The following is a 25,619-nucleotide window of genomic DNA, read 5'->3' on the forward strand; positions in this document are numbered from 1 at the left end:
GGAAAAGTTGCTTATTTCCAATGGAATATTCTTAGCCCAGAATAGGGTGGTGTACAAGTAGGTCATTTCTTCCTTATCACTTGTGTTAAGAAGTTTAGGGTAAGTATCTTAAAGCCCAAAGAGAACAAAGCTTGAGATTTGTATGGTGGTATAACCACTAGATATAAAGGTGGAGGTGGGTGGCGAAAGTAACTGAATCTGTGAAAGAAAACCAATATTTCTAGAAAAGGCTCTATAGAGTCTAGTTGCAAGGCTGTGAATTGAGTTTCCTAAAGAGCAACAAGACTAGCTGGATCTTAATATCAATTTCAACTTAGTTTTGACCTCTTCACAGGTTTTGCCACAATAGACTATTGCATATTGTTCTATAAAAAGTTCGCCAAGAATCAAGCATAGAAGCTGAGTTAAGTATTAGGCTGCTGTGGAGCTATTGTATCTCATGGAATAGGGCCAGTCTTGGTAGAGAATAATACAGTTTATCATGTACTGTTTTTAACATGAATTTTATGAATGAACCATATTGTGTTTGTTCCCTTGCAGGCAGTGTGGGCTGGCTGGGGTCATGCTTCTGAGAATCCCAAGCTCCCAGAACTGCTTTTGAAAAATGGCATCGCTTTCATGGGTAAGTCTTTCGAACATACTGTTGTTGTCTTTTTCTTTCTGTCAGTTTTGCCCATACTTCATTCTACATCCACGTTTAATGTTCTCTTATTTTTCATCATGCTTTTCTTCTGTTTAATATTCTCTTATTTTTTATCAATCAGCAACTGTCAGAGGAAGGCCTTTTCCTGGTTTGGAGCTGGGACGGAATGGGGACATAGGGTAGAGTCTGGAGGGTTTGTAAACTGGCCAAACAGGAAAGGTTAAATACAGGAATCTACTAGATATTTAAAAAGGGTTTATCTGGATTGCTGGAGAGAATAGGTTTTTGAAAGACACTTTAAAAAGAAACTTTCTTTCCCTCCTTACATTTCTTTCTTTTTTGTTTGCTCAGTATTACCCTTCAAATTTATCACCTGATGTCTTTCTCTTCCTATTCTTGGAATGATTGTAGCACAGCAGCTACAATGTACAGGAACTATACTAATTATATATATGTATATTATTTCATTAACCACTCAACGGTCCTATGACGATAAAATCAGAGTTAGATTGGTCAGGAATTTATTTAGTATATATTTATACATATTGAACTCTCACTGTGTACTGAAAGCTTACTATGTTAGGTTCTGTGAAGGGTACAAAGACGAGTCAAAACATACTAGTCCCCATAATCAAGTTTATGATCTCCATGACATGTGACGTAGGAGAGACAAGACAAATACAAAAATAATTATATAGAAGACAAAATATATGTGACACAAATGAGGCCAGAATGTTATAATCAGTGTTCTTGTTTTATTTTTAGGTCCACCAAGCCAGGCCATGTGGGCTTTGGGAGATAAGATTGCATCTTCCATAGTGGCTCAAACTGCAGGTATCCCAACTCTTCCCTGGAATGGCAGTGGTAAGAAACTATTTCTTGTTTGTGTCTTGAAGTACGGAAAAGTTCGGTAGGATCTTTGCGACTGTGGCTTGGGGCTTAAATTTGTTTAAAATATTGGGATACTTGAAAAGAAATAGAATCCAGGTTGATTCCTGGTATCTTTTATCTCTAGGCTTAATTAATACATCTGTGATTTTATGTCGTAGGAATATACCTTTAGTACCAGCTACACAGATACTAAACTCTGATTTAAGTGATCTTGGGACTTAATTTGGAGAAACTCTGGGAAAACTAATATGGTTCTAGGGATTCGTATCTACTCTGGGTGGGCTAGAATCTTTCTCAGAGTTGGACTTGCTAGGCAGAATTAAGGCCTTGAACCTGCCTGGGAAGTGCCTTGGATCACTGAGAAAACCTAAAACCCATCTGCTAAAATGTTTGCCTGCCAGTGTTTTTCTGATGATTTGTTGTATTGTATTGATGATCTGCTTTGTATTGATGTATTGATGATTTGTTTTGCCTGTTTAATACCATTCAACCTCTCATTTACTTGCCATTGATATAGAAAATTAGATCAATAGTCAATCTTTGATCCAGGCATGCAGAAGGATAAAATTTTTCTGAGAATGATTTATTCTTGGCAAGTCCCTCAAAGAGTACCATGTGAATTATAGCTGATAACAATATGAACTTGCCTTGTTTTAGTACCCGAGCACAGGGAGCAGACATACACTTAAAACCAAATGGGAATGACCATTGTCTTGAAGCTGAACAGATTTGAACTCTTGTTACTCTAGCTCTCCAGGGGGACTACAATATCCTCTCCAGACCTGCTGGGTCAAACAGTTTAAAATGAAAGGTTGAATTTGTTCTTGTTTGAATGGAGAGGCTATAGCATTCCCCTTGTGGCTGAGTACAGGGACATTCAGAGAACATGGAATCATGACTCTGCTGAGGCCAATAAAACTGCCATTTCCATTTCTAAGGGCTCATAAAGATTGAATTATTTCCTAGACCTCTGGCCCTGGAGCAGGCCTGAACACACAAATCGAAGGTATTTTGCCTGCTGAGTTGCTGTGAGAAGTCTGACATGGTTGTTTTTTTTTTTAGTCTTGTATATCCTTGCATTTTTATAAGTTGCTGCCTGTTAGCTCTCTTTGATTTTTCCAGTGTAAGGTCCTGCTTACACTGGAAACCCAAGTTGCCAGGTCCTGCTATAGGTAAATACTGTTAACCCCAAGGACTTGTTTTTATGGCATCCTTTTTTCTCCTATCTATTCTTAATTTTGGATAAATATGAGAGCATTTTAAAGAAGGTGTGGTAGAAAATTGATGAGAACAGAAGCTCTTATAGTTGCTTTTAAGTCACTGTTAATCTCTTGCAGGTCTTCGTGTGGACTGGCAGGAAAACGATTTTTCAAAACATATCTTAAGTGTTCCCCAGGAACTATATGAAAAAGGTTATGTGAAGGATGTGGATGATGGGCTAAAGGTAGGTTATTAACCCTAGGGAATGATGTCTTTCAACTGACCAATTATAGTCAGAAATATAACGATTTGGAGCCTAGTTCATGATATATACCCATGATGGGTTTAGGGTTGTAAGACCAGGAAGTGTAGTTTATGGAGTGAAGACATGACAAAAATAATTTAAATTTGTTTTGAAGAAAGCTTCTCACTTGGAAAGAACATTTCGTAGGTGGTTAAATCAGAGCTTTAAGGAGATGCTGTTTCTCCTCTCCACAACCTGTTAATGTGTGTGTTTGGGAGGGAAGGGTCAACAAACAATACACTTTTTCCCCTGCTTGAGTTCAGAACCAAGAAGCCGGGCAGATAGAGATCAAAACGTCAACTTTGTTATGAATAGAGAGAGAGATTGGTGAAAATGGCTGAAGTGTGTAGCATCAATCAGATTTGTAACCCCAATGTCAGTTAAACAGTCTCACTCACTGGTTACTGGTGCCCAATAACCACAGACTTCCCTCTACAGAGACACAGCTTTTACCCTTCAGCTTGTTGTATGGCTGAAAGCTGACAAAGAGCGTATGTTCTATGCAGGGGGCTGATCCCAAAGGAGAGAGAGGCTGAGCTATGTGTGCTCAGTTCTTCCTTTCAAACTGACCAGTCACATAATTTACTTGTTTTCCCTTGGGGAGGTGTGAGGGGGGGAACTGAGAGAGGCTGAAAGTGTTACTTTATAATTATTGTCCATTCATGTAGAAACATGAATCCAAGAAAAAGGAGATCCTTTCTTCAATTTAATCTTTCCTTTTATAGTTCTCTCCAGTTTATTCTCCTTTCACTTTTTCATTAGTTGGAAATGTCAGGTATGCATGCATGCAGGTAGATGATGAAAGAGGCTATTTTAGAAAAACACACTATCTGTGTTTGACATGTATGTTATAAACTCAAGAGGAACACTGAATGCTTAACTAATTTTACTGTATTGTTTACATTTTAAATTAAGTATCCTATAATTTCCCTAATAAGAATAAATATTTCTAATTAAATTGCAAATGCTGTATTCTATTTGCTGTAATTTGCAAAAGAGTAGAAGCCTAGCAGTTTTGCTTATCAATTAAAATTCCTTTTTTTCCTGTTTATAATTATAAACAGAATTATCTGGTAGAAAATTTGGAAAGCCAGAAAAGAGATGATAAAACCACCCCTAAACCTACTAACCAGAGATAAATCCCCTGAACATACTCATATATATTTTCTTCCAGCCATTTTTGATTCATAGTTTTATGTAATGATAATCTTTATTAATAGATTCCCGTAATTATTATGATAATTATAAAATTAGGGTCTTACTATATATGTTGTTTAGTAATCCTCATTTTTTTTTTACTTATATATAATCATTTTCCTCAGGGTATTAAAATTCTTCTAAAATATTTTAAATGGATGACCTGTGCCTAAAGCCTTCATATATTTTTAAAAGATCTGCCTTCTTACTTATTGACATCATGTGGGCTACTCTATTTGCTTTGTCTCTTTTCTACATTGGTGGCTGTCTCTTTGGTCACTTATAACCCAGTGAGTGAGTTCATCATGCTAACTGTCTATAAGAACAGAAATGAATAGAGTTAAGAGAATTTTAGAAGAGATGAGGCTATGATTGAAAGATTGTCACGTTTAATCTACTGACACAAATTAAAATTTGAAATGGTCTTTTTCTGGTGACACATATTTTTAGATTCTGCTATAATGTAAGACTTAAAAGACTGGAATGTTTTGATGAAGGAATGACTTGGTTATTTTAAACTTTTGTTTACTTTTTGCCTTAATAATACAGTTTGGACATCTTCCATATCATTACATGTAAAAATCACCTCATTCCTTTTAATAATTGCATAGTATTCTAACTATCTGGGTGTATCTTCATTTAGCCAGCTCTCTACTTAATGGTTATATGATTAATTTTTCAAAAAGTTTTAGGAAAATCACCTGATCATTATAAAATACTATAATGTGAAAAAGCACATTTAGAGCATGTGTTGAAAATTAGTTTTCTGACTAATTTTATAAAGATTTTGATATCTTCTCATTTTCATTTCTTATAAAAGGTTGAGAAATTTTTGAGGAAAAATTTCTGGGTATGTGAGAGTTCTGATATGTTGAGTCTTACTTATATGTTGTCAGATGCTTTATTGAGACCATCAGCATATATTAAGAGAACTATTTATGTCTTTTTTTAAAATAAAAATTATGGGTAATGCATGAATACCTGAATATATATATAAGAAACTCCAATTATACAGAAATATGTACAGTATAAAGTGAAAGTTTATATCCACCCATCTTTCTTTTATAAATCGCCACTGATATATGTTGTAGACTTATTTTTTTGCATCTACATATCTGGGTGTATGAATATGTATGTGACCATACATAAACATAAAAGCAATTTTTTTTGGTTCACCCTAACACTACAAATATTGTTCTATTACTTCTTTCACTTATTACATCTTCAAGATCCTTCTATTTTGTTACAAATAGGCCTAGCACATGAGAGCATTCTTAAAGGGAGAAAATGCCAATTTTCTCCCTCCTTACTAATAGCACTCTTCCATTTTCTCTTTCTTCTTGAAGGCAGCAGAGGAAGTTGGATATCCAGTAATGATCAAAGCCTCAGAAGGAGGAGGAGGAAAGGGAATCCGAAAAGTCAACAATGCGGATGACTTCCCTAACCTCTTCAGACAGGTAGAGTATAGCTGTCTTTGTTTGAATTAACATATGTATCAGTGATACATGATTTAACACTATAATTTGGATGTCCAGAAAACAGAGTTATTCTCTCTTATATATGAGTAAAAGTCCTCAGTTTCTCGGAAAGCTCTTCCCTATATGGTGGCTCCTAGGACCTGATAGTAACAAGGTAAAGCCAATGCCTTTCTATACTTTTGCACCCCTCTTTTGCTGGCATTATAGATAAAGTAGGTGGTATAGTTAACTCCTGATATGGATGCTTTTGGCTTCGTCAGGCCCAGATTCTCTGATTGACTTTACCTCACTTCAGTTCAAATTGGCTGCAGGCTCCTGAGTTTCTGCCATGTGTTTTATCTACCCTGCTGGCCCAGCAAGCTACACCCTAACCTGTGCTGCATGGCCACCACACCCTGGCACAGGAACCCTATGGCAGGCCCATTCCCTCAGTGAGAACTGAGGGAACCTCAGGAAAGCTAAGCATAGGTCTTTCTCTGCCTACCCATCTTACTTGTGGCCAAATTGACATGGCCATACTACAGGTAGTTTGTGGAGGCCAAAGAAATGATCTTTTTTCAGAATCTTAGAGAATCTTTTTCCTTGCCCTTAGAGTTACCTTCACATACTTGACTCATTCTTTTTTCTCCTACCAATACCCAGAAAAAGATGAGTCAGAAAAAGGAAAATCGGGACACATTCTGGCCTTTTCACTTTCCAAGCTTTATACTTTTTCTTCTTTTACCCAGCATCTTTTAGTTTGTACAATCTTTTACTAATATCCCTGGTCACTTTTTATTTGCCCTCGTGTGTGTGTATGTATGTGTGTGTGTGTGTGTGTAGGTGTGTGTGTGTAGGTGTGTGTGTGTGTAGGGTGTGTGTGTGTGTGGGGTGTGTGTGTGTGTGTAGGGTGTGTGTGTGTGTGTGTGTGTGTGTGTAAATCATTCAGCAGCAAACTTCTTGCTCCATTGTCATGAGCTAAGAGAAAAGTCTGCTGGGTCTTCCATGATTTGATATACTAGATAAAGAATATGATAAAGGTATTGTTTTGCTACATTATTCTATTTTGAATGTCAGAATTTGAATATTACCTGTTTTTTTCTTTACATTCCTTCTATAATAATTCTAATTTCATAGGTATTATATTTCTGTGCCTTATGGGGTCTAAAGAAAAGGACTTTTGCTCTTAGAAGGAAAAGAAAAAGCATGTTAATTTTTTTAAATGTTGACTCCTGTAGATATTTCAAAACTACTTAATACTATGAAATCAAATAGTTGAAGAAACTAGAATAGTAAAATTAGAAAGTTTTACTTGAAAGTCATTAAGTTCCAATAGCGATTAAGTAAATAACTCAAATCAGTCCTCCAATTGACAACAAACTAGAAAAGCTGGACCAAATTTTTTAAAAAAAAATCTGTTGTAAGGCATTAGAGACCTTTTAAGGCAATGAAGAATTATGGGCTAAGTATAGAAAAAGAAGGAAACCCAAAGAGGTGAGCCTGCCATTTGAGGCCACATTTTCCCTGGAGATATCTTCTAGTTTCAGAAGAAGCAGTTGAGAAACTGACTAGAGTTTTCAACAATCTTACAATAATAAAAGGACAAAACTTAGACTTTAGGGCTTGCTGAGTAGAGTGCCCTAGGAAACCTCCCACATTTTAGTTTTGGATCTCGAAGGGACTATACCTTAGGAGCAAGAATGAATTAGAAATAGACCAGCACCCACAGGGACTAAATCTCAGCTTCAAAACACTCAACCCTTGATTCAAGCAAGGTGTTCTAGGATTGCTAGTGTCCCTAGCCACCAGCAGGAAGCAAATATCAATTCTCTCCAGAGAAAGATCACATCCAGAACTTCAAATTATTTCTGTTAATTTTTCAAATGCAATATCAAGCAGCCAGTTAAGAATAAGCAGCATATTAAATTACATGATTGAAAATCAAGAAAAATAAGTCAGTAGAAACAGACCCACAGAGGGTTTAGATAATGGATCTATCAGACAAGAACTTTAACAATACTAAATTAATTCAAGGAAATTAAAGATAAGACTGAGAATTTTGACAGAAAACTGGAAACCATAAAGAAAAAACAAATGAGAAATCTAGAACTGAAAATGCAATAACTGAAATTAAGAAGTCAATAGAGGAGTTCGACAGCATATAAATGAAGTTGAAGAGAGAATTAGTGACTGGAAGATAGATCAGAAGAAAATTCAGACTGAAGCATGAAAAAACAAAAGGATAAAAAATACGGAAAAGAGCATGTGAGAGATTGTTTGCAACGAAGACCATAATAACTGCTCTCCTCCATATATACACATCCCTTTACAACCTTTGAATTTTTCTGCCACAGAAAAATGGCAGAAATGGTGTAAGGTCCTGAAGCCTACACCTCAAATGGTCTTGTAGTTTCTGCCATTGCCCTCTTGGAAATGAGCCTCAGACTGCCATGTGAGGAGCCCAGTCTAAGCCTTCTGGAGAAAGAGAGGCCACATGAAACGGAGATGAGTTGTTCCACCTGAGGCTCCCCAGATCTATTTGCTGACAGTTAACACCACATTTGAGACATGTAAGTGAGGCCATATTAGAATATCCAACCTCAGTCAAGTTGCCAGGTGACTACAGCTGCATGAGTGGCTCAAGGCCAAGATCAGCAGAAGAATTGCCCAACTGTGCCCAGCTCAAATTGCTGTGAGCAAATAAAATGGTCAGTGGTTAATTCACTAAAATTTGGGTGGTTTGTTAGGCATTAATGGATAACTGATATAGAAATTGATACCTAAATGTGTGATACAGTCATAACAATAAAAAAAGTAAAATATGTGGCATTGGCTTTGAGACTGGCTCGAAGGTAGAGGCTGGAAAAGTGGTGAGAAGGTTGTTGATGAAGAGAGGAGGAATGGTGAATACACTGTTAGTGAAGGCTAGAAAGGTGGTAACTCTAATAATTGTTATTAGAGTCTGATAAAAAGGTAACCCATGTTCTGTAATGATGGAACAATTGCCTGAGGTAACCTGGAAGACAGAGGATGTATTTAATGAACTTCTGGACCTAGTTAAGGAGCTCTCTAGACAAAGTGTTGAAAGGAACTGTTGACTGCTCTGGTTGCTTATGCTAAGGAACTATAAAAGAGAGAAGAGCTAAAGAAGGTGTTTCAAACCTGTTGAATTTGAAAATAGAACTCTTTCTCATTCCCAGTCTCCCCAGCTGGCACAAGATTCTCAAAGTAAAAAATGACTTAGGGTAAAGGTCAAGTCATGACCTTTGACCTCAGAAATATTTAAGACAGTACCTGGTAGATTTTCCTCTCAGCTAGAGAAAAGGCAGGGAGGGCTTCTGAAAATCTTCAGGGTGTTGTTCCATAGTGGCATAAGATTTCCAAAGTATAGAGAAGTCTGTGCAGAAAAGTTGTGGATATACCTTTTGGGGCAAGGAGTGATTCCCCCAATATGATTCATAGGAAATCCACAACGTTTGCAAGAGACTTGTACTGATGAATGCACCAAAAAGACAAAAAGAGACCAAGACAGTTCAAACTTCAGAGAGGCCTCTGAGTCTTCAATTTTTTACGAATGGGAAGCAGACTGAGAAAGCTATTCATCTGTAACATTTGTCATTTCTAGTAAGAAGAGTTTTCAGAGAGCAGAGCCAGGAGCCTAGAGAGCAGAGCTAAGAGCAAAGGAGCCACAGATTAGGAAACCACTCCCAAGGAACAGAACAAAACCCTAAAAACAAAACCAAAACAAAACAAAACTAAACAAAAAATCGTTCCATAACCCTGGAGTAAGGGACCCTGACCTGACAACATATACTTATCTGGATTTCAGAATTTCTTTGGGCCAATGCCTGCTATGTACACCCATCTTCTCTTCTTTGAACAGGAGTATCTTTTACAATTATCCTCTTCCCATCTCATCATTAAATGCTGGGGGTGTTGGGAGCAGATAACTTGTCTTTTTAGTTCCCAGATCTGTGGATCAAGAGAAACTGCACCTAAGTTGTTGCACCCAAGGAGTCTCGTTTGCTTCTGGACATGACTCATGAGAAAATGGAAACTCAAGTCTGATGCCATGAATGAATGGATGACTTTAGGGGTCTGGGGAGGGGGTGAGTCTATTTCGCATGTAGGAGGTATGTGAATTATTGTGACCAGAGGGAAGACCATAGTCAATTGTTTGCAGAGATGGCTGCACATACTCCTCCTATCCTTATGTGTATATCCCTTTTGCAATGTGATTTTTGCCTTTCCTCCCATAAAGAGGTCGCATCTCTTTCCCAGCCCTGAATCTCAGCTGGCCTGTGGCTTGCTTAGACCATTAGAATGTGGTCAGAGTGGTGGTGCGTAAATTCTAGAGCCTAGAGTTATAAAGTCTTGCAGATTCAGCCTTCACCCTCTTCGAACACTGTACTAAAGAAGCCTGGTCTAGCTTCTTTAGATGACAGGCCACATGTAATAGAGCTGAGCTGTTCCAGTTGAGGCTCCCTAGACCTACCAGACAACGGTCCAACACAAGTCGTCAGACATTTGAGTGAGACCATTCAGCCCCGCTTGAGTCACCAGATGATGCTATGCATGCGAGTGACCCCAGGCAAAACCAGAAGAACTGCCCAGATGAGCACAGCATTATGAGCAAATAAAATGGTTGATGTCCTAAGGAAGCCACTGCGTCTTGAGGTGACTTGTTACAGCAAAAGAGAGCATAAAAGATACAGAGCATAAAAGATATTGGGATATAGTAAAAATGATTTCACATCATGTACTTCGAGTCTCAGAGGAAAAGAGGAGAGAATGGGACAGAAGCAATATTTGAAGAAATGGAGCAGAAGCAATTCTTGAAGAGATAATGGCTAAGAATTTTCCTGAACTGACAAAAGATACCAAGCACAGATTCAAAAAAACACTATGAGCCCCACAGGACAAGTATAGAAAAAACCTACATTTAAGCTTATCTGAGTAAATCTGCCCACCTCACTCCACTAAAAAGAAAGAGAAAATCTTAAAGCAGCTGGAAAAAAAAGATTACTTTCAAAGGAGTAACAATAAGATTGATAGCTGTCATCTCAGTAGAAACAGTGAAAGCCAGAAAATATTGGGGTATTTTTTAAGTGTGAAAGAAAATAATTGCCAGTGTAGAATTCTGTATCCAGTAACAATATGCTTCAAAATTGAAGATAAAAAATCATTTGACTATAAACAATATCATATATGCAGTCATGTGAACCAGGAAAACATCTAGTCTGGAGCAAGTTGTACATTTGGCTGTTTGGAGTTCATGGCAGTATTTTGCCCGTTTGTGGGATTTGTGTGTGTGAGTTTTCAAAATATCTTGTTCTTTATCCTTGTTACACTGGATGTTCATATGTTTTCATATTCATCAATTAATATTGGTTATGTAACTAAGAATGCTGTCTCTTAAAAATAGACAAGGACATGAGAAAATTAAATACCATATGATCTCACTTGTATGTGGAATCTAAAGAACAGAATAAATGAGCAAACGAAACAGAAATAGACTCAGAGATACAGAGAAAAAAACTGATGGTTTCTAGATGGGAGGGGGGTTAGGGGATGGGGAGAAGGTGAAGGGATTAGAAAGTACAAATTGGTAGTCAGAAAATAGTCATGGGGAGGTGAAATACAGTATGGGGAATATAATCAATAATGTTGTAAAAAATCACATAGGATGTCAGATGGGCACTGGACTTATCAGCGGGATCACTTCATAGATTGTGTAGATGTCTGACCACTGCACTGTACACCTGAAGCTGATGTCGAATAATATTGAATGTTAACTATAATTAAATATATATATTTATATATATATGTTTGTTATCTTTAAATGTGTATACATTATTTTTGCCACCCTGTGTGTGTGTGTGCATATGTGTGTGTGTATTTACATATATATAGTCACGGGATGTAAAGTACAGCATAAGGAATATAGTCAATGGTATTGTAATAGCTGTGTATGATTTCAGAGGGGTAGTAGACTGGGAGGGGGGTTATCGCTTTGTCAGGGTGTAAATGTCTAATCATTACGTTGTTTTATACACCTGAAACTAATATAAAATAATAAAACAAAAATGATATAGCAAAATTAAATAGCAAAACTTATTTTAGAGAAAAAGCATTTATATAAGCACGGTTGTCTATGAAAAGTAAGAACTGGAGATTATTAAACGTGCATTAATGGCATGACATTTAAATAAAATACACAATGAAAAAAATAGACAAGGACACGAACTATATTTGATTCATTTTTGTATTCCTACTGATTAACATGGTCCCTGACACTTCTAGGCATCTGCCTGTTGAAACTGAAGCAGCTTTTCAGGATAGAAAAAAATGCTTACCACTTAAAAATCTGTTTTGTTTTCTTCTTTACATGTAGGTTCAAGCTGAAGTCCCCGGCTCTCCTATATTTGTGATGAGACTAGCCAAACAGTCTCGTCACCTGGAGGTACAGATCTTAGCAGATCAGTATGGCAATGCTATCTCTTTGTTTGGCCGTGATTGCTCTGTACAGCGCAGGCATCAGAAGATTATTGAGGAGGCACCTGCTGCTATCGCTACTCCAGCAGTATTTGAACATATGGAACAGGTATGTACCTGAAAAGCTCTAACTTTTCTTTTCTTACACAGAACTACTACTCACTCAGTTCATATACCTTTTCCAGTAGAAATAATTCTGCTGTTCTCCCTCTAGGAGAGTTGCCAACAAACATTTAAAAAAAATTTTTTTTATTGGGGAAGAGGAACAGGACTTTATTGGGGAACAGTGTGTACTTCCAGGACTTTTTTTCCAAGTTAGGTTGTTGTCCTTTTCAATCTGAGTTGTGGAGGGTGCTGTTCAGCTTCAACTTGTTGTCCTTTCAGTCTTAGTTGTGGAGGGTGCAGCTCAGCTCCAGGTCCAGTTGCCGTTTCTAGTTGCAGGGGGCCCAGCCCACCATCCCTTGCAGGAGTCGAACCGGCAACGTTGTGGTTGAGAGCCTGTGCTCCAACCAACTGAGCCATCTGGGAGGCAGCTCAGCTCAAGGTGCTGTGTTCAATCTTAGTTGCAGGGGGCGGAGCCCACCATCCCTTGCGGGAGTTGAGGAGTTGAACCCGCAACCTTGTGGTTGAAAGCCCACTGGCCTATGTGGGAATCAAACCGGCAGACTTTGGAGTTAGGAGCATGGAGCTCTAACCGCCTGAGCCACCGGGCCAGCCCACCAATGAACATTTCAAGCTCTGAAGTAGTTAACACTTTTGAAAAAAAAGAAAAATCAGTGTACTGGTTTGAGTAGGGATAAAGAAGAAAAATCTTTTGGGATTTTTAAGCTTATTCTTTGATTTTTTTTTTTTTGATTTTTTTTTTTTTTTAACAAGGTCATGATAAGCAGATAGTTCCATTTTTTTAGATTGATTATCATTGAGTTCTCAGACAAATTTATTCAAATCCATTATCTCTTAAAAGATCCTCTAAGTATCTTTAAAGTTTACATATTCCATTTATTTATTTATTTATTTATTTATTTATTTATTTATTTATTTTTAATTTTATTAAATTAGGGATTATATTTTTGTAGAGAAAAGAATCTCTGGGCAGACTTGCAGTTCCCTTGGAAATAGTTGTAGTTTAGTGATCTAACATGGTCTTTTCTGGAATTGTGACTCAGTCTTCATCTTATTGGAGATACATTTTCTTTTTTTTTTCTCCTGAGTTCCAAACAAGCTAAACATGTGGAAATTTAATTCCTGTGTGTGTGTGTGTGTGTGTGTGTGTGTGTGTGTGTGTGTAGAGACATTCATTAACTGCTGTAATAAAGAGAACTTCCAAAATACCATGGCTTAACCAAGATATAAATTCTGTTTCCCTCTCATCGTAGTTTAGAGATGAGCTGGTGCCGGGGACCCAGGTTTATTGCTGTGCCCTTCACTAGGAGAGGGGTCAGCAGACTACAGCTCACAGGCCAAATCCAACCTGCCACCTGCTTTTGTAAATAAAATTTTATTGGAATACAGCCATGCTAATTTATTTATGTAATATCTATGGCTGCTTTTTCACTGCAAGGACAGAGTTGAGTAGTTGTGACAGAGACTATACGGTCCACAAAGCTGAAAATAATTACTATCTGTCCCTTTCCTGGAAAAGTTTGGCAACCCTTGCCCTAGAGTGTCATCATCTTCATGATTAAAGCTAGTTCACAAGGCATGTTCACTTTGTAGCCGGGGGTGTGTAGGTAGAGGACATGGAGGGCAAGCATCTAAAAATATGATCTAGAAGCCACACATATTACTTCTGCTCACTTTCTATTGGACACAATTCAGTTACACAATCACGCTTAGCTATAAGGGATGTGAGGAATTGTAGTCGCTAACGGGGTGGCCATATACTTGGCTGAAATTCAGGAGATTCTATTACTAAATGGATGGCAAAAAGAAAAATTAGCACTGGAGGGCAGTTAGTAATCGATGCCTCTGGCTACCCATTATCCTTTCACACCCTTGTTCTCATTCTTAGAACATCCTTAGCCTTTCCCCAAAGAAGACAGCCCAAAGTCCAAGATCCCTAGGTATGTGCCATCCTCTCCATTAAATGGACGTGTGGCTTTTCATTGGCCAATGACCTAAAATACAAGTTATCTACCCATTGTCATTCCTCCTTTCCCTATGTACCGAATATACAGTGGTGAAATAAAAAACAGGATAAGTCCCATTTGGAAAAAAGAAGAATGAAAAATATATACTAATCAGTGCTTCATAGCGATTATCAAATCTTTCTAGGCAGGAATTGTGATGATTTCATGCATGTAGCAGGGTAATACCTCAGTTAGCCCTCTGGCTGCCCCTGGTTCTACTCTCTGAAAGTAAATCTCTTGCCGTTGTCCCTCAAGTCACGTGGCTATGTTCCCTGGGAAGTTCTTCCCTCTTAGTTGTCTCAGTGACTAGGCTTTGGAGACTGTGCTTCTTTGGCAGAGCTTTCACAGCTCACTTCTTGCTGATGCAGGATTGGGGCCGCAAAGATGACTCCAGTTATCAATCACAGGCTTTTGAAGGTCAGGTGTGTGGTTTGTTTACCGTTCCTTCAAAACAGTATGTTTCCAGACTGTTTTCTCCCAGCTTCAGGTCGGAGTAGCCATATCCCAAGATTTCTAGAAGGTGAGAATCTAATCTGGTTTCAGGAACAAACTCAATAGGTTTTTCATAGTCTGACTTTTTCTAACCTTTTTTCTTAGGGCTTGCTTGCTGTGTTCCAATTGTTGTCGGACACAGTTTAACCAATGTTTTCTTATGCCTAACAAAGGAGGCCACTCCCCTCCAGTCTGCAGTGTCTGGGTTTTTGCTCCCCATTACCTTATTACTAAGCCAGCATCATATGTTAATTTTTTACATAGCGGCATCCTACCTGAACTTAATAATTTCTGTATTGATAAGGTGCAGCAGGTTAAGTTACTGCATTAAAAAGATCCGTAAAATGCAACCCAGATAAGATAGAAATTTATTTTTCCTTCCCATCATAATCTGAGATGAGTTCTCCAGGGCTCGTGGGACAGTTCTGCTTCATGAGGCCATCTTGGGATTCAGGTTTATTCTGTTTCATTCTGCCATTCTTTGTATGTTCTCATCTGCGTGGCTGGAACTGGCTTGTACTGTCATGTTCATGTGCCAGTCCATGGAAGGGGAAAAGCCAGGAACAGAGGACAAGCACTTCCTTTTCAAAATGTGATTCACCAATGCTGACATGACATTGGACAAACCTTAGTCACTAGCTGTCACAGAGGTTGGAAAATCTAGTTTCTAGCTGGACAGCCATGTTTTAGGAAGAATGCCAGGAATACTAGAAACAAGGGCTCAGTGAAAAATCTGCCACAGTGTTTTTTTTTACTTGTATGTGCTCATGTCTGATAGGGCGAGGTTGCCTGTGATCCCAAGTGAAAAACAGTTTTCCTCCAGCTTTGAATTTGAGTTTGTGATCCATGTCCAGGGATCTTCTGTAATAATCAAAGGGTGAAATTTACTCTCATGTGGCTAAAAGCCTTTGGTGGCTCTTGGGAACACTAGATACACTCGTCCGGGAGAGGTTACAGGTAAAGTGGTGGTCCACCAGCTGGACAAGGTGAGATATTTACGTTTGCTTATCTTTCTTCTTTGAGTGTGCGGTGAAACTTGCCAAAATGGTTGGCTATGTGAGCGCGGGAACTGTAGAATACCTCTACAGCCAGGATGGCAGCTTCTTCTTTCTGGAACTGAACCCTCGGCTCCAGGTGGAGCACCCATGCACGGAGATGGTGGCTGATGTGAACCTCCCTGCAGCACAACTCCAGGTGAGTCACCCTGATCTTGGCTCAGAGTGTTGCCTTGAGAATGTCAGAGGTGCCTGCAAAACTGGCTTCACCAGGAGCTAATAAGACAGGAGCACCTCCTATCTGAGTCCTATCTGAGTCTCATCGAATGTTCATCTCTCGTGCTGGATGGGTTGGGATGTGTGGGTTGGTTTCCCTGAAGGGGTACAAATCTAGGAATGTTCTGTTTTTTCAGCCAGACGCATCTGATAAAAACTATGATATTTTAGAAAGAAACTTGAAACATAATACGCTTTACTCAGTTGTTTTAGTTATAGAACAACTGACAACTTTGTAATTGCCCTCTACTCCTTCTGACTAGTCTTCTGTATTGAAACAGTTCTACATCAGAGTGGTGGTCGAGGTTTTTCCCAGCAAGACTGTAGCAGCACCCATTTATTTTTATAGTGTTTAAAGTGCCAGCTGTCAATATTATGTTCTCCAGTCAGCCCAGGAAACAAAAGTCATGGGAGGTAGTAATAGCTCATGATGAAGTTTGATATTTGCATCTAACATTTTCTTTGCCCACATTGGACGAAAGATTTATTTCCTTTATTTATTTAGTTTCTCCAGTGGTTTGTGGGCATAACTGTGAGATAATTATGACATAGTTAGGACTTTTTAGCTGTCTGAACTTCTTGGCTAGCGACTGACACTGTACTCTCCTTCCATTGGATATTTTCATTCTGATCCCTTGATGGAGAAACGAGAGGGAAACTCATGTCTGTTGCATTAGGAATTTGGGGCGTTTTTAGGAGTGGGAAGTATTTAACAACTGACCTGGATGACATACTTTGTTTCAAGTAACTTAGAGTTACTTATATTTGATAAGTGTAGAATACAGGCTATAAAAGAAGAATGTTTTAGGTGGTGGCTACTGAAATGAAAGATCTTGGAGGTAATCTGATAGCCTCCCCATTTTACGTAACTGAAAACTGAGTGTTGTGTGTTATATTACCTTTCAGATTGCCATGGGGATCCCTCTGTACAGAATCAAGGATATCCGTATGATGTATGGGGTGTCTCCTTGGGGCGATGCTCCCATTGATTTTGAAAATTCTGCTCACGTTCCTTGCCCAAGGGGCCATGTTATTGCTGCTCGGATCACTAGTGAAAATCCAGATGAGGTAACCCATCACTTCAAAGGTTTACAATTTTTGTGAACATTAATATTGAGATGGTACCTGAGGGCTATACTTGTGAACTATTTTGGGACTTCCTCTGGAGAGGGAAATTTACAGAGGTTTCATCAGAGCAGACACAGAAGTGGTCACTGCTCCATTGGTTATTTTCTCCTACTGTCGTCACTATGGAGTCCACTGGATGTTGGCTCTCAAGTCTTTGTGATTTTTGTGCATCTTTTCTTCTTTTGTGTGTGATTAACTCAGACCCTAAACAATAACTATACAACTGCCCTCTTCCTTGAAACTAGAACATGGTCTCTCCTATTCATTCTTTAACAGGGATTTAAGCCCAGCTCAGGAACAGTTCAGGAACTGAATTTCCGCAGCAATAAGAACGTTTGGGGATATTTCAGTGTCGCTGCTGCAGGGGGACTTCATGAATTTGCTGATTCTCAGTTCGGTCACTGCTTTTCCTGGGGAGAAAACAGAGAGGAAGCAATTTCGTGAGTATGATAGCATTTGATTGCATTAAAAAATAAATCTGTGCTAATCTTCAGTGAGGGTGTGGAAATGGGAGTGAGAATAATTTATCTGCTACAAAAATACTAATATGAGCAACCTTTTTGAAGAGATAGGTCTTCAGTTATACTTGCATTCATGTTGTGTTAAATTATGCAATGTTTGGCAGGTGTTTTTCTGTTTGTTGTTCAAGCCTTTTCAAGTATTTTTGCTTCCAAATATTTTTGACAAATTACAAAATTGATTGCTTTAAAGATATCATTTTCCCATGAAAACAGTACTGTTACTGGAGGGAGGGAGATTCTTGACCAAGAGTTTAGTATCATATAAATCATAGATAAGATCTGTTATTAGTCATTAAAATATAGGTATAGCTGTAAATGTCCTATAGTCATTTAAAATAATAAAATTAAACTGCTTGTTACATACAAAGGGCATCAGGGAACTGTTCCCATTGCTTATATAAGAGACTTTAGTGTTTTGTGAAATATACACAGTTTATCCAAATATAACTAGTATAGCACGTGTTATTAGTTAATATTATATTAAACATAAACATTAAATATTAACTTAATAGCAATTTTACTTGCCTAAAAAGTAGGGTTCTAGGAGGTAATTTTGACAGTTTGGATATTTTAGAATATCTAAAATTGAACTCATTCTGTCTATTTTTTAATTGTCTATTTCTTTATACCAAGCATTTAATATACCATTCCCTGACTTTTGGACTAAATACATAGAGTACCGTGTTTCCCTGGAAATAAGACCTAGCCGGACAATCAGCTCTAATGTGTCTTTTGGAGCAAAAATTAATATAAGACCCAGTCTTATTTTGCTATAATATAAGACCAGGTATAATATAATATAATATAATATAATATAATATAATATAATATAATATAATATAGTATAATGTAGTATAATGTAGTATAATGTAGTATAATGTAGTAATAGTATAGTATAGTATAATATAGTATAATACAGTATAATATACTATAATACCGGGATAGTATAGTATAATATAATATTGGGTATAATATAATATAATACCAGGTCTAATATAATATAATACTGGGTATGATATAATATAATACAATATAATATTGGGTCTTATATAATGTCATGTCATATCATATCATAGCAGATATAGTATAATATAATGTAATGTAATATAATATAATACCAGGTATAATATAATATAATACAATATAATACTGGATCTTATAAAATAATATAAGACCGGGTCTCGTATAAGACCGAGTCTTATACAATATAAGACCAGGTATAGTATAATATAATGTAATATAATATAAGTAATATAATACCAGGTCTCATATTAATTTTTGCTCCAAAAGACACATTAGAGCTGGTTGTCCAGCTAGGTCTTATTTTTGGGGAAACGTGGTAGTAATCAATAAGTATTTATCAATAATGTATGTTTTTTTAAAATGTTTTTAGAAGTAGGGAAGTCTCAATTTTTCTCTATTTTGTCCTCTCTAATTCTTCCTATTTATTCAAAACTACAAGTGGAGTTTTTCAAAATTAAAACAATGCCACCAGAAAAACCATCTGGTATAAAGTTGCCCTTTTTTTCCTTTCACAGTCATCCTGTTTTACCAAAGTGAAGTTTTATGCTAGAGCTTGCACATCAGTGGCTTTCCAACTAGTCACAGCCACAGATGTGTTTGATGGGCTTACAGCGTGTTAACGTTTTTAAAACTGCCAATATTTAAAAATTAGAAGATTAAAATAAATATATGGATTTCTGCCTTTTCTTTAAAAATGGGATGATAACGACAACATTGGTTTTGTATTCCACTTGGCAAAAGTTAACTAGAGCTTTGTGTGACTGCTGCTTTTAGAGGAAACGTGAACTGTCTAGTGCACACAGCCTTCGTCCAGTCTGATTCATTTATACTCATTTACATTCTCACATTCTCAGAGTGGCCTCTGTTGGGATTTAGGTTTACAGTCCTGATTAGGCAGACCACGGAGTGTTTTCTGCAGTACATATCCTAGGATTTAGTCCCAAAGCCTCACTGTACTTACTGACCTAATATGTACATTTCTCTAACTAGGTGTAAAGAACTAAACATATGGTCTCTAAATAAGCTTGCTTGTTTATTCTTTCTTCATAACATTTTTCACATTCATATTTTTATTCTTACTTATATACTTTGTCTTATAACATTCATAATATTCTTGTTCTCTAGAGTAGCCCCAACCTGTATTTCCAGCATTATTTCCCATAGATCGTAACCTAAATACCATGAGAACAGGACCATGTCTGTTTTGTTGCTGCTGTATCCCCTGAACATAGTAAGTGTTCAGTAAATTTTTGTAAAATGAATGGATTTGCTACGAGTTCCTGTCCTCATATCCTCTGCTTCAACCATAACGTTCCATGAACACAACCTGTATTTTTTCCTCCTTTCCGTTTGTTCTTGATATTCCCTCTGTCCATTTATTCATTCACTCCATTAAAAAAAAAAGTGCTGAAAATCTACTGGTTATGGGCATACAATGAGGACCAAAACAGGGTCTCTGCCCTCATGGAACTTTAGAATCCAGAGGAAGAGAGGCAAACAGTTAAGCACATGTAGTACATTGTTCGCTATGATAGTGAGATTACAGAAGGGTGATGTAGGAGCATATAGCTGAGTTAGCTAACTCAGTCTAGAGAGGATCAGGGAAGGTTTCCAGCGGGAAGTGGCATCTAGACTGATACCTGAAAATTATAGAGGAATAAGCCAGGCCAAGAGAAGAGGGTAGAAGTGGGAAACTGAATAGTGTTCTAGGCTGAAGGAATGCCGGGTCCACCTGGAATATTCCTGTCCCAGTCATATTCTCAGCTATACTTATTCTGTGTCAGATTCCACATTCTTCATTAAATCATAGGGAGGTGTATTAATATTTTCTACTTTCTTAGAACCTCTCCAGCAGTTGGCTTATATCTCTCTATTCTACCATGTATTTTGAAAACGATTATTGTATCTATATTCTCTCTCCCTTATGTGCCCACTGTGTTTCTTGAGTCTGTGAGATGCATAAGTATTTGTTGAAGTAAGAACGTGCTCTGTGGAGGAGAGACACCAGGCAGAAATATACAGAAAAACCCCATAGTATTTGAAATTCTGTTAAGATTAGATCATTTTACACTTAATTGGGAAGTACTAAAAGTAATGAGCAAGTCATTCCACAGACATCTGAAATGCAACTTAAAAAAAATCTCTCTCACATGAAGTGTCAGGCTGATACCTGACTGTATCCAGCCAGTTGCCTCATTGTATGGAAACCTTTAAATTAAGGTATTAATTTGTCAAAATTCATTGAACAGTATACTTAAAATAGTATATTTTATTACTTGTAAATTATACCTTAATAAAATAAATAAGGTCTAAGGAGAGGAGAATTATTCTCTAATTCGAGTTAGCCAGCAATAAATGCTTAGAATAATATAAATCTAGTATGTGAAAGCTGAGGGTGGTTTACACATAATTTGTTCTATACTCCATATAATAAAATGCATGTGATTTGCTGATGCACTTATGGTAATATCAGTCAGAATTCATAAGTTTACTGACTTCTTACAAATTGTCCTGTCTGGAAAGCATGTGAATGAGCACACATATATTTACACCCTCATTTGTTCTTTGAACTGTCTGTCCCTCTCCCCTCCCTCCTAAGACTCCAAAGCATTCTTTAAAATGTTTTAAAAACACTAAAACCTTTGTGGCTGAAACAGATCTGTTTCTGTTCTTCTCCCAGAAACATGGTGGTGGCTTTGAAGGAGCTATCTATTCGGGGTGACTTTCGAACTACAGTTGAATACCTGATCAAATTGTTGGAGACTGAAAGCTTTCAGTTAAATAGAATTGACACTGGCTGGCTGGACAGACTGATCGCAGAAAAAGTACAGGTGTGTATTTCTCTGTTTGCACAAACAGCTTCTGGGACATGGTTTTTATAGCCTTGTGGTGTGATCAGTCTATGTCACTAGATAAAATTTATCTGATTCTAATGTAAATGGTTCTTGATCTACTTGGAAAAAATCTAGGAGTCAGTGTAATTTTAGCACTGTAAGAGTTCTTGTGTTACACAGTCATTTTATATGTTCTAGTATTACTTCCTGGGGTACATTTGAAGAGAGGCATACAGGGATTGAGATCCTTTCTCTTTCCTCATTTGATGTTAAATCTGGCTCAAGAGTTATCAATTTTTACATCTACCTATCAAATACTGATGATGGAGGCCTCATATAAATCAATAAAGTTACCCCTTATTCCTGATTTGTTAGGGTATTCTAAATTCCCCAAGATTTCATATAAAATCATTAGATTCGTGTAAATTATCTGAAGGTCCAAATTTTGGTTCTATGTATACTATTTCGCTTTGAGATTAAATCTCTGTACCTTTTTGAGTTTATGTCTGACAAAAGCTTGTTTTTGAGCTGCTGTTTGATTGGCTCAGTGGAAATCTTAGGGAGAGTGAAGGGAAAAGTGTTTTTCAACTCTATCCAAATGAGGCCTTTATTCAAATTCTAAAAGTAAATGTGTTTTCATCTCAAAAATCATTTGGGCAATAAGGATGGAGATTCTTAATGCTAGCTGTATCTTCACAGCAAATTTGAGCCTGATTTCCACTGAGAGACCACGGTGCCAAGTGACTGTGCTTTGGATCTGACCTCTTTTTCTTCCTTTCAGGCAGAGCGACCTGACACTATGTTGGGAGTTGTGTGTGGGGCTCTCCATGTGGCTGATGTGAGCCTGCGAAATAGCATCTCTAACTTCCTTCACTCTTTAGAAAGGTAGGCTCTGTTTCTCGTGGGCTGTGCAAGCTGTCCAGGGGTCCTGAGTACAGGACTCAAGTTCAAAGAGCCATTTATTCTTCTCTCTGTTTCTGGAAGCTTGTGAGTGCTACCTGTTATTCACTGACCATGGAGGCAGGGGAGAGAAGGGATATAGGAGTTTATGACAGATTACCTTGGTACTCTACTACAGTTCTAGACATTAGCTTATACCACAGTTAGAATGGGTAGCTTTTTAAAAACTGGAATCCTGCTGAAGTGCATATTCTGTCCAGTACAAACATCAAATCTCTCCAAACCCTAGTGATAAAAATCTGGTGTTTCTAACATTGAACCCTAAGTATTTCATATATTACCTGCAACACCTTTCAGGAATCAATAATTGAGGCTGATAGTCAAGATGACCTCAGGAGTCTTCCAAGTAGAGGATCAGACTGTATGGGGCTAAACTAATTTCTAACACTGGCTCTGGAGACTAAGCTTTGCCTTTGAGTCCCTGGAGGAATGGTCCAAGCAGCTAATCATTTTAAAGCACCTTAATCACAGGCATTTTATTTTCTCCTATGTTTAGACTTCTATCAGCTCCCTTTTGAGGTGTCTGAAAGGAAGAAAAGAAACAAAATTTAAAAAATTGAACAGAGATTTCACGGTTATTCAAGTCTTATGATAAATATCTTTCACTCTGTTACTCTCATGGAAAAACCTTCAGCAGCTCACATTACCCTTCTGTATGAAATCTAAATCCCTCCGTGTGACTTTCAACTCCCTGTATACTTTGGCCCCTTTTTACTAGGCCAGTCTTACTATTTCTATTTATCAACATCCAGTCTCGATGCTAGTTAAATGGTTCCCCTACTGGTGTACAAATGTGTCATACATGATTTCCTTTACCAGCTCCCCCGCCTTTTTAATAAGTTTTATGTATTCTTTTTATTAATTTTTTTTGTTTTATGTATTCTTAAAACTTATATTTTGAAATAATTTCAGACTTTAGAAGAGTGCATGAATAGTCCAAATGACTTCTATATATTCTTCACCCAGATTCACCAATTATTAACAACGTGCCTCATTGCTTTATCACTCCCTCTCTCTATTATTACCAAAAGTCTTTCTCGATAATGTTTCCCTTCTTGGCAATGTCCTTCATTTCCCCCCCACCCAGACATTTCTTTTAAGACCCCAATAAAATCACAGTTGACAGGAGTACATGAGGGCTGGTTGCACTGGAGCTTTATTCTTTTTTTAAGTTTTAATTTATTTTTAAGAATAGGTATTATATTCACAGTGTTTAAAATTCAAAAGGCATGAGAATAGTGAATAGTCTTCTTCCCTCTGTTCCATGGCTACCCAGTTTCTTTCCCTGTCATCAACCTATGTTACCAGTTTCTTCTGTAACCTTCCAGACATACTGTACATTTAAATAAACATATACATGCAAAAGTTGTTTCTTCCTGCCCCCTATTTTTTTAAAACACAAATGGTAGCATACTCAGGAACTGTTCTACACAATTTCACTTGCTTTTTTTCATTTAACAGTATAATTTAGAGAGCATTTCATGTTAGTACATAAAAGACTTCGTCTTTCTTTTTTTCTTTTTAAAATTTTTTTATTGGGGAATATTGGGAAACAGTGTGTTTTTCCAGGACCCATCAACTCCAAGTCCAGTCGTTGTTTTTTCAATTGAGTTGTGGAGGGCGCACCTCAGCTCCAAGTCAAATTGTTGTTTTCAATCTAGTTGTGGAGGGTACAGCTCACTTGGCCCATGTGGGAATCGAACCAGTGACATTGGTGTTATGAGCACTGCACTCGAACCAACTGAGCCACCCGGCCACCCCTCATCTTTCTTTTTAATGGCTGCATAATATCTCATTTTATGGCTTTGTCATAATTTATGATCAGTCCCTTACTCATGGTCCTATAGGTTGTTTCCAGTCTTGATATTTCAGGAAATGCTATAAGCAATAACCTTGGAGATTTCCTTATAAACTTTTAGAACTTTCTAGGAGTGTCTCTAATATTGTTGTTCTTTCAGGGGTCAAGTCCTTCCTGCTCATACACTTCTGAATACAGTAGATGTTGAACTTATCTACGAGGGAGTCAAGTATGTACTAAAGGTAAGCTAAACCCCACCGAAGCCTTCGCCTTACTGCATATCTCTCTTTGTTAGCTTGTTTTTCTTAGGTCAAGAGATGGAGAGAACATTTGGTTTACTGTAGGGCTGGGTGTAAGTGAAATTACAGTCATTATTTGTGTCAATAGCCTGAAGCAACATTTGATGATTTTTCTGAAAATCTTTTAGTTGTTCCCCAACCTCATGTGTACAGCCAAGACACAAAGGAGACAGAGAACAGCCGGACCAGGGAGAAGTATCTAAGGTCACCCTGTTTGCTTGTGGCAGGGCTGAGCCATGCCCACAGACACCAGTGCTAAGAGCACCAGTACCATATATTTCCTTTCTCTCTGACAGATCTTTTTTACCTATATTTTTGAGGCACTGGATTTTGTCTGGGACCCCACCTGGAAGGAACACTGACCTGTCTCTTCTGGTTGTCATTCCCTAAGGTGACTCGACAATCCCCTAACTCCTATGTTGTGATCATGAACGGCGCATGTGTAGAAGTAGATGTGCATCGGCTGAGTGACGGAGGGCTGCTCTTGTCATATGATGGCAGCAGTTACACCACGTACATGAAGGAGGAAGTGGACAGGTGAGTGGCTGTTTGAGGTCCATTTGCTGATCATTACATTAACATCAACCTTGCCTCTCAGGAGTCACTAGCTCTTGGGATTTTTCAAGGTCTTTTTCTGGTATTCTGTTTTAATGAAAAGAAATCAGTACCTGTACTTAACAAACATGTCAAGAGTACAAAAAGTGTTTACAGTGAAAAACACTGTCTCTCTGCCACACCAATGTGGGGAGACAACAAAAACATAAGTTCCCCTCTTTATAAGCAACTACTGTTAACAGTTTCTTATGTATTTTTGCAGAAATTTATATATGGATCTACAAGTTACATATATGTACATGCCATGTTTTTCTTTTAAATGCATTCACAAATAAAAATAACCTTTAGATACTGTTTTGCACCTTGTTTTTTTCCTTAACATATATTGTAGACTATTCAACACCACTCATTCTGTGTTGTTG

General features: G+C 37.6%; 1 protein-coding gene across 10 annotated transcripts in view; it reads left to right on the forward strand.

Annotated features, from left to right (window-relative positions):
- Nucleotides 1–25,619, forward strand: part of ACACA (acetyl-CoA carboxylase alpha) — a 255,219-nt gene that overhangs the window by 84,720 nt on the left and 144,880 nt on the right. For all 10 annotated transcript variants that reach the window (XR_013991990.1, XM_081029227.1, XM_081029226.1 and 7 more), the window contains 12 exons: nt 541–622; nt 1,409–1,507; nt 2,872–2,978; nt 5,582–5,692; nt 12,087–12,296; nt 15,832–16,002; nt 16,986–17,147; nt 17,484–17,647; nt 21,432–21,582; nt 22,367–22,470; nt 24,504–24,585; nt 25,034–25,179. Coding sequence is in view for 9 of the 10 variants with exons in the window: in XM_081029227.1 (XP_080885353.1) it covers nt 541–622; nt 1,409–1,507; nt 2,872–2,978; nt 5,582–5,692; nt 12,087–12,296; nt 15,832–16,002; nt 16,986–17,147; nt 17,484–17,647; nt 21,432–21,582; nt 22,367–22,470; nt 24,504–24,585; nt 25,034–25,179 (1,589 nt within the window). In the remaining variant the exon portion in view is untranslated. The remainder of the gene's footprint in view (nt 1–540; nt 623–1,408; nt 1,508–2,871; nt 2,979–5,581; nt 5,693–12,086; nt 12,297–15,831; nt 16,003–16,985; nt 17,148–17,483; nt 17,648–21,431; nt 21,583–22,366; nt 22,471–24,503; nt 24,586–25,033; nt 25,180–25,619) is intronic.

This window comes from Rhinolophus hipposideros (genome assembly GCF_964194185.1).
Source record: "Rhinolophus hipposideros genome assembly, chromosome: 20".
Taxonomy (NCBI): Eukaryota; Metazoa; Chordata; class Mammalia; order Chiroptera; family Rhinolophidae; genus Rhinolophus; species Rhinolophus hipposideros.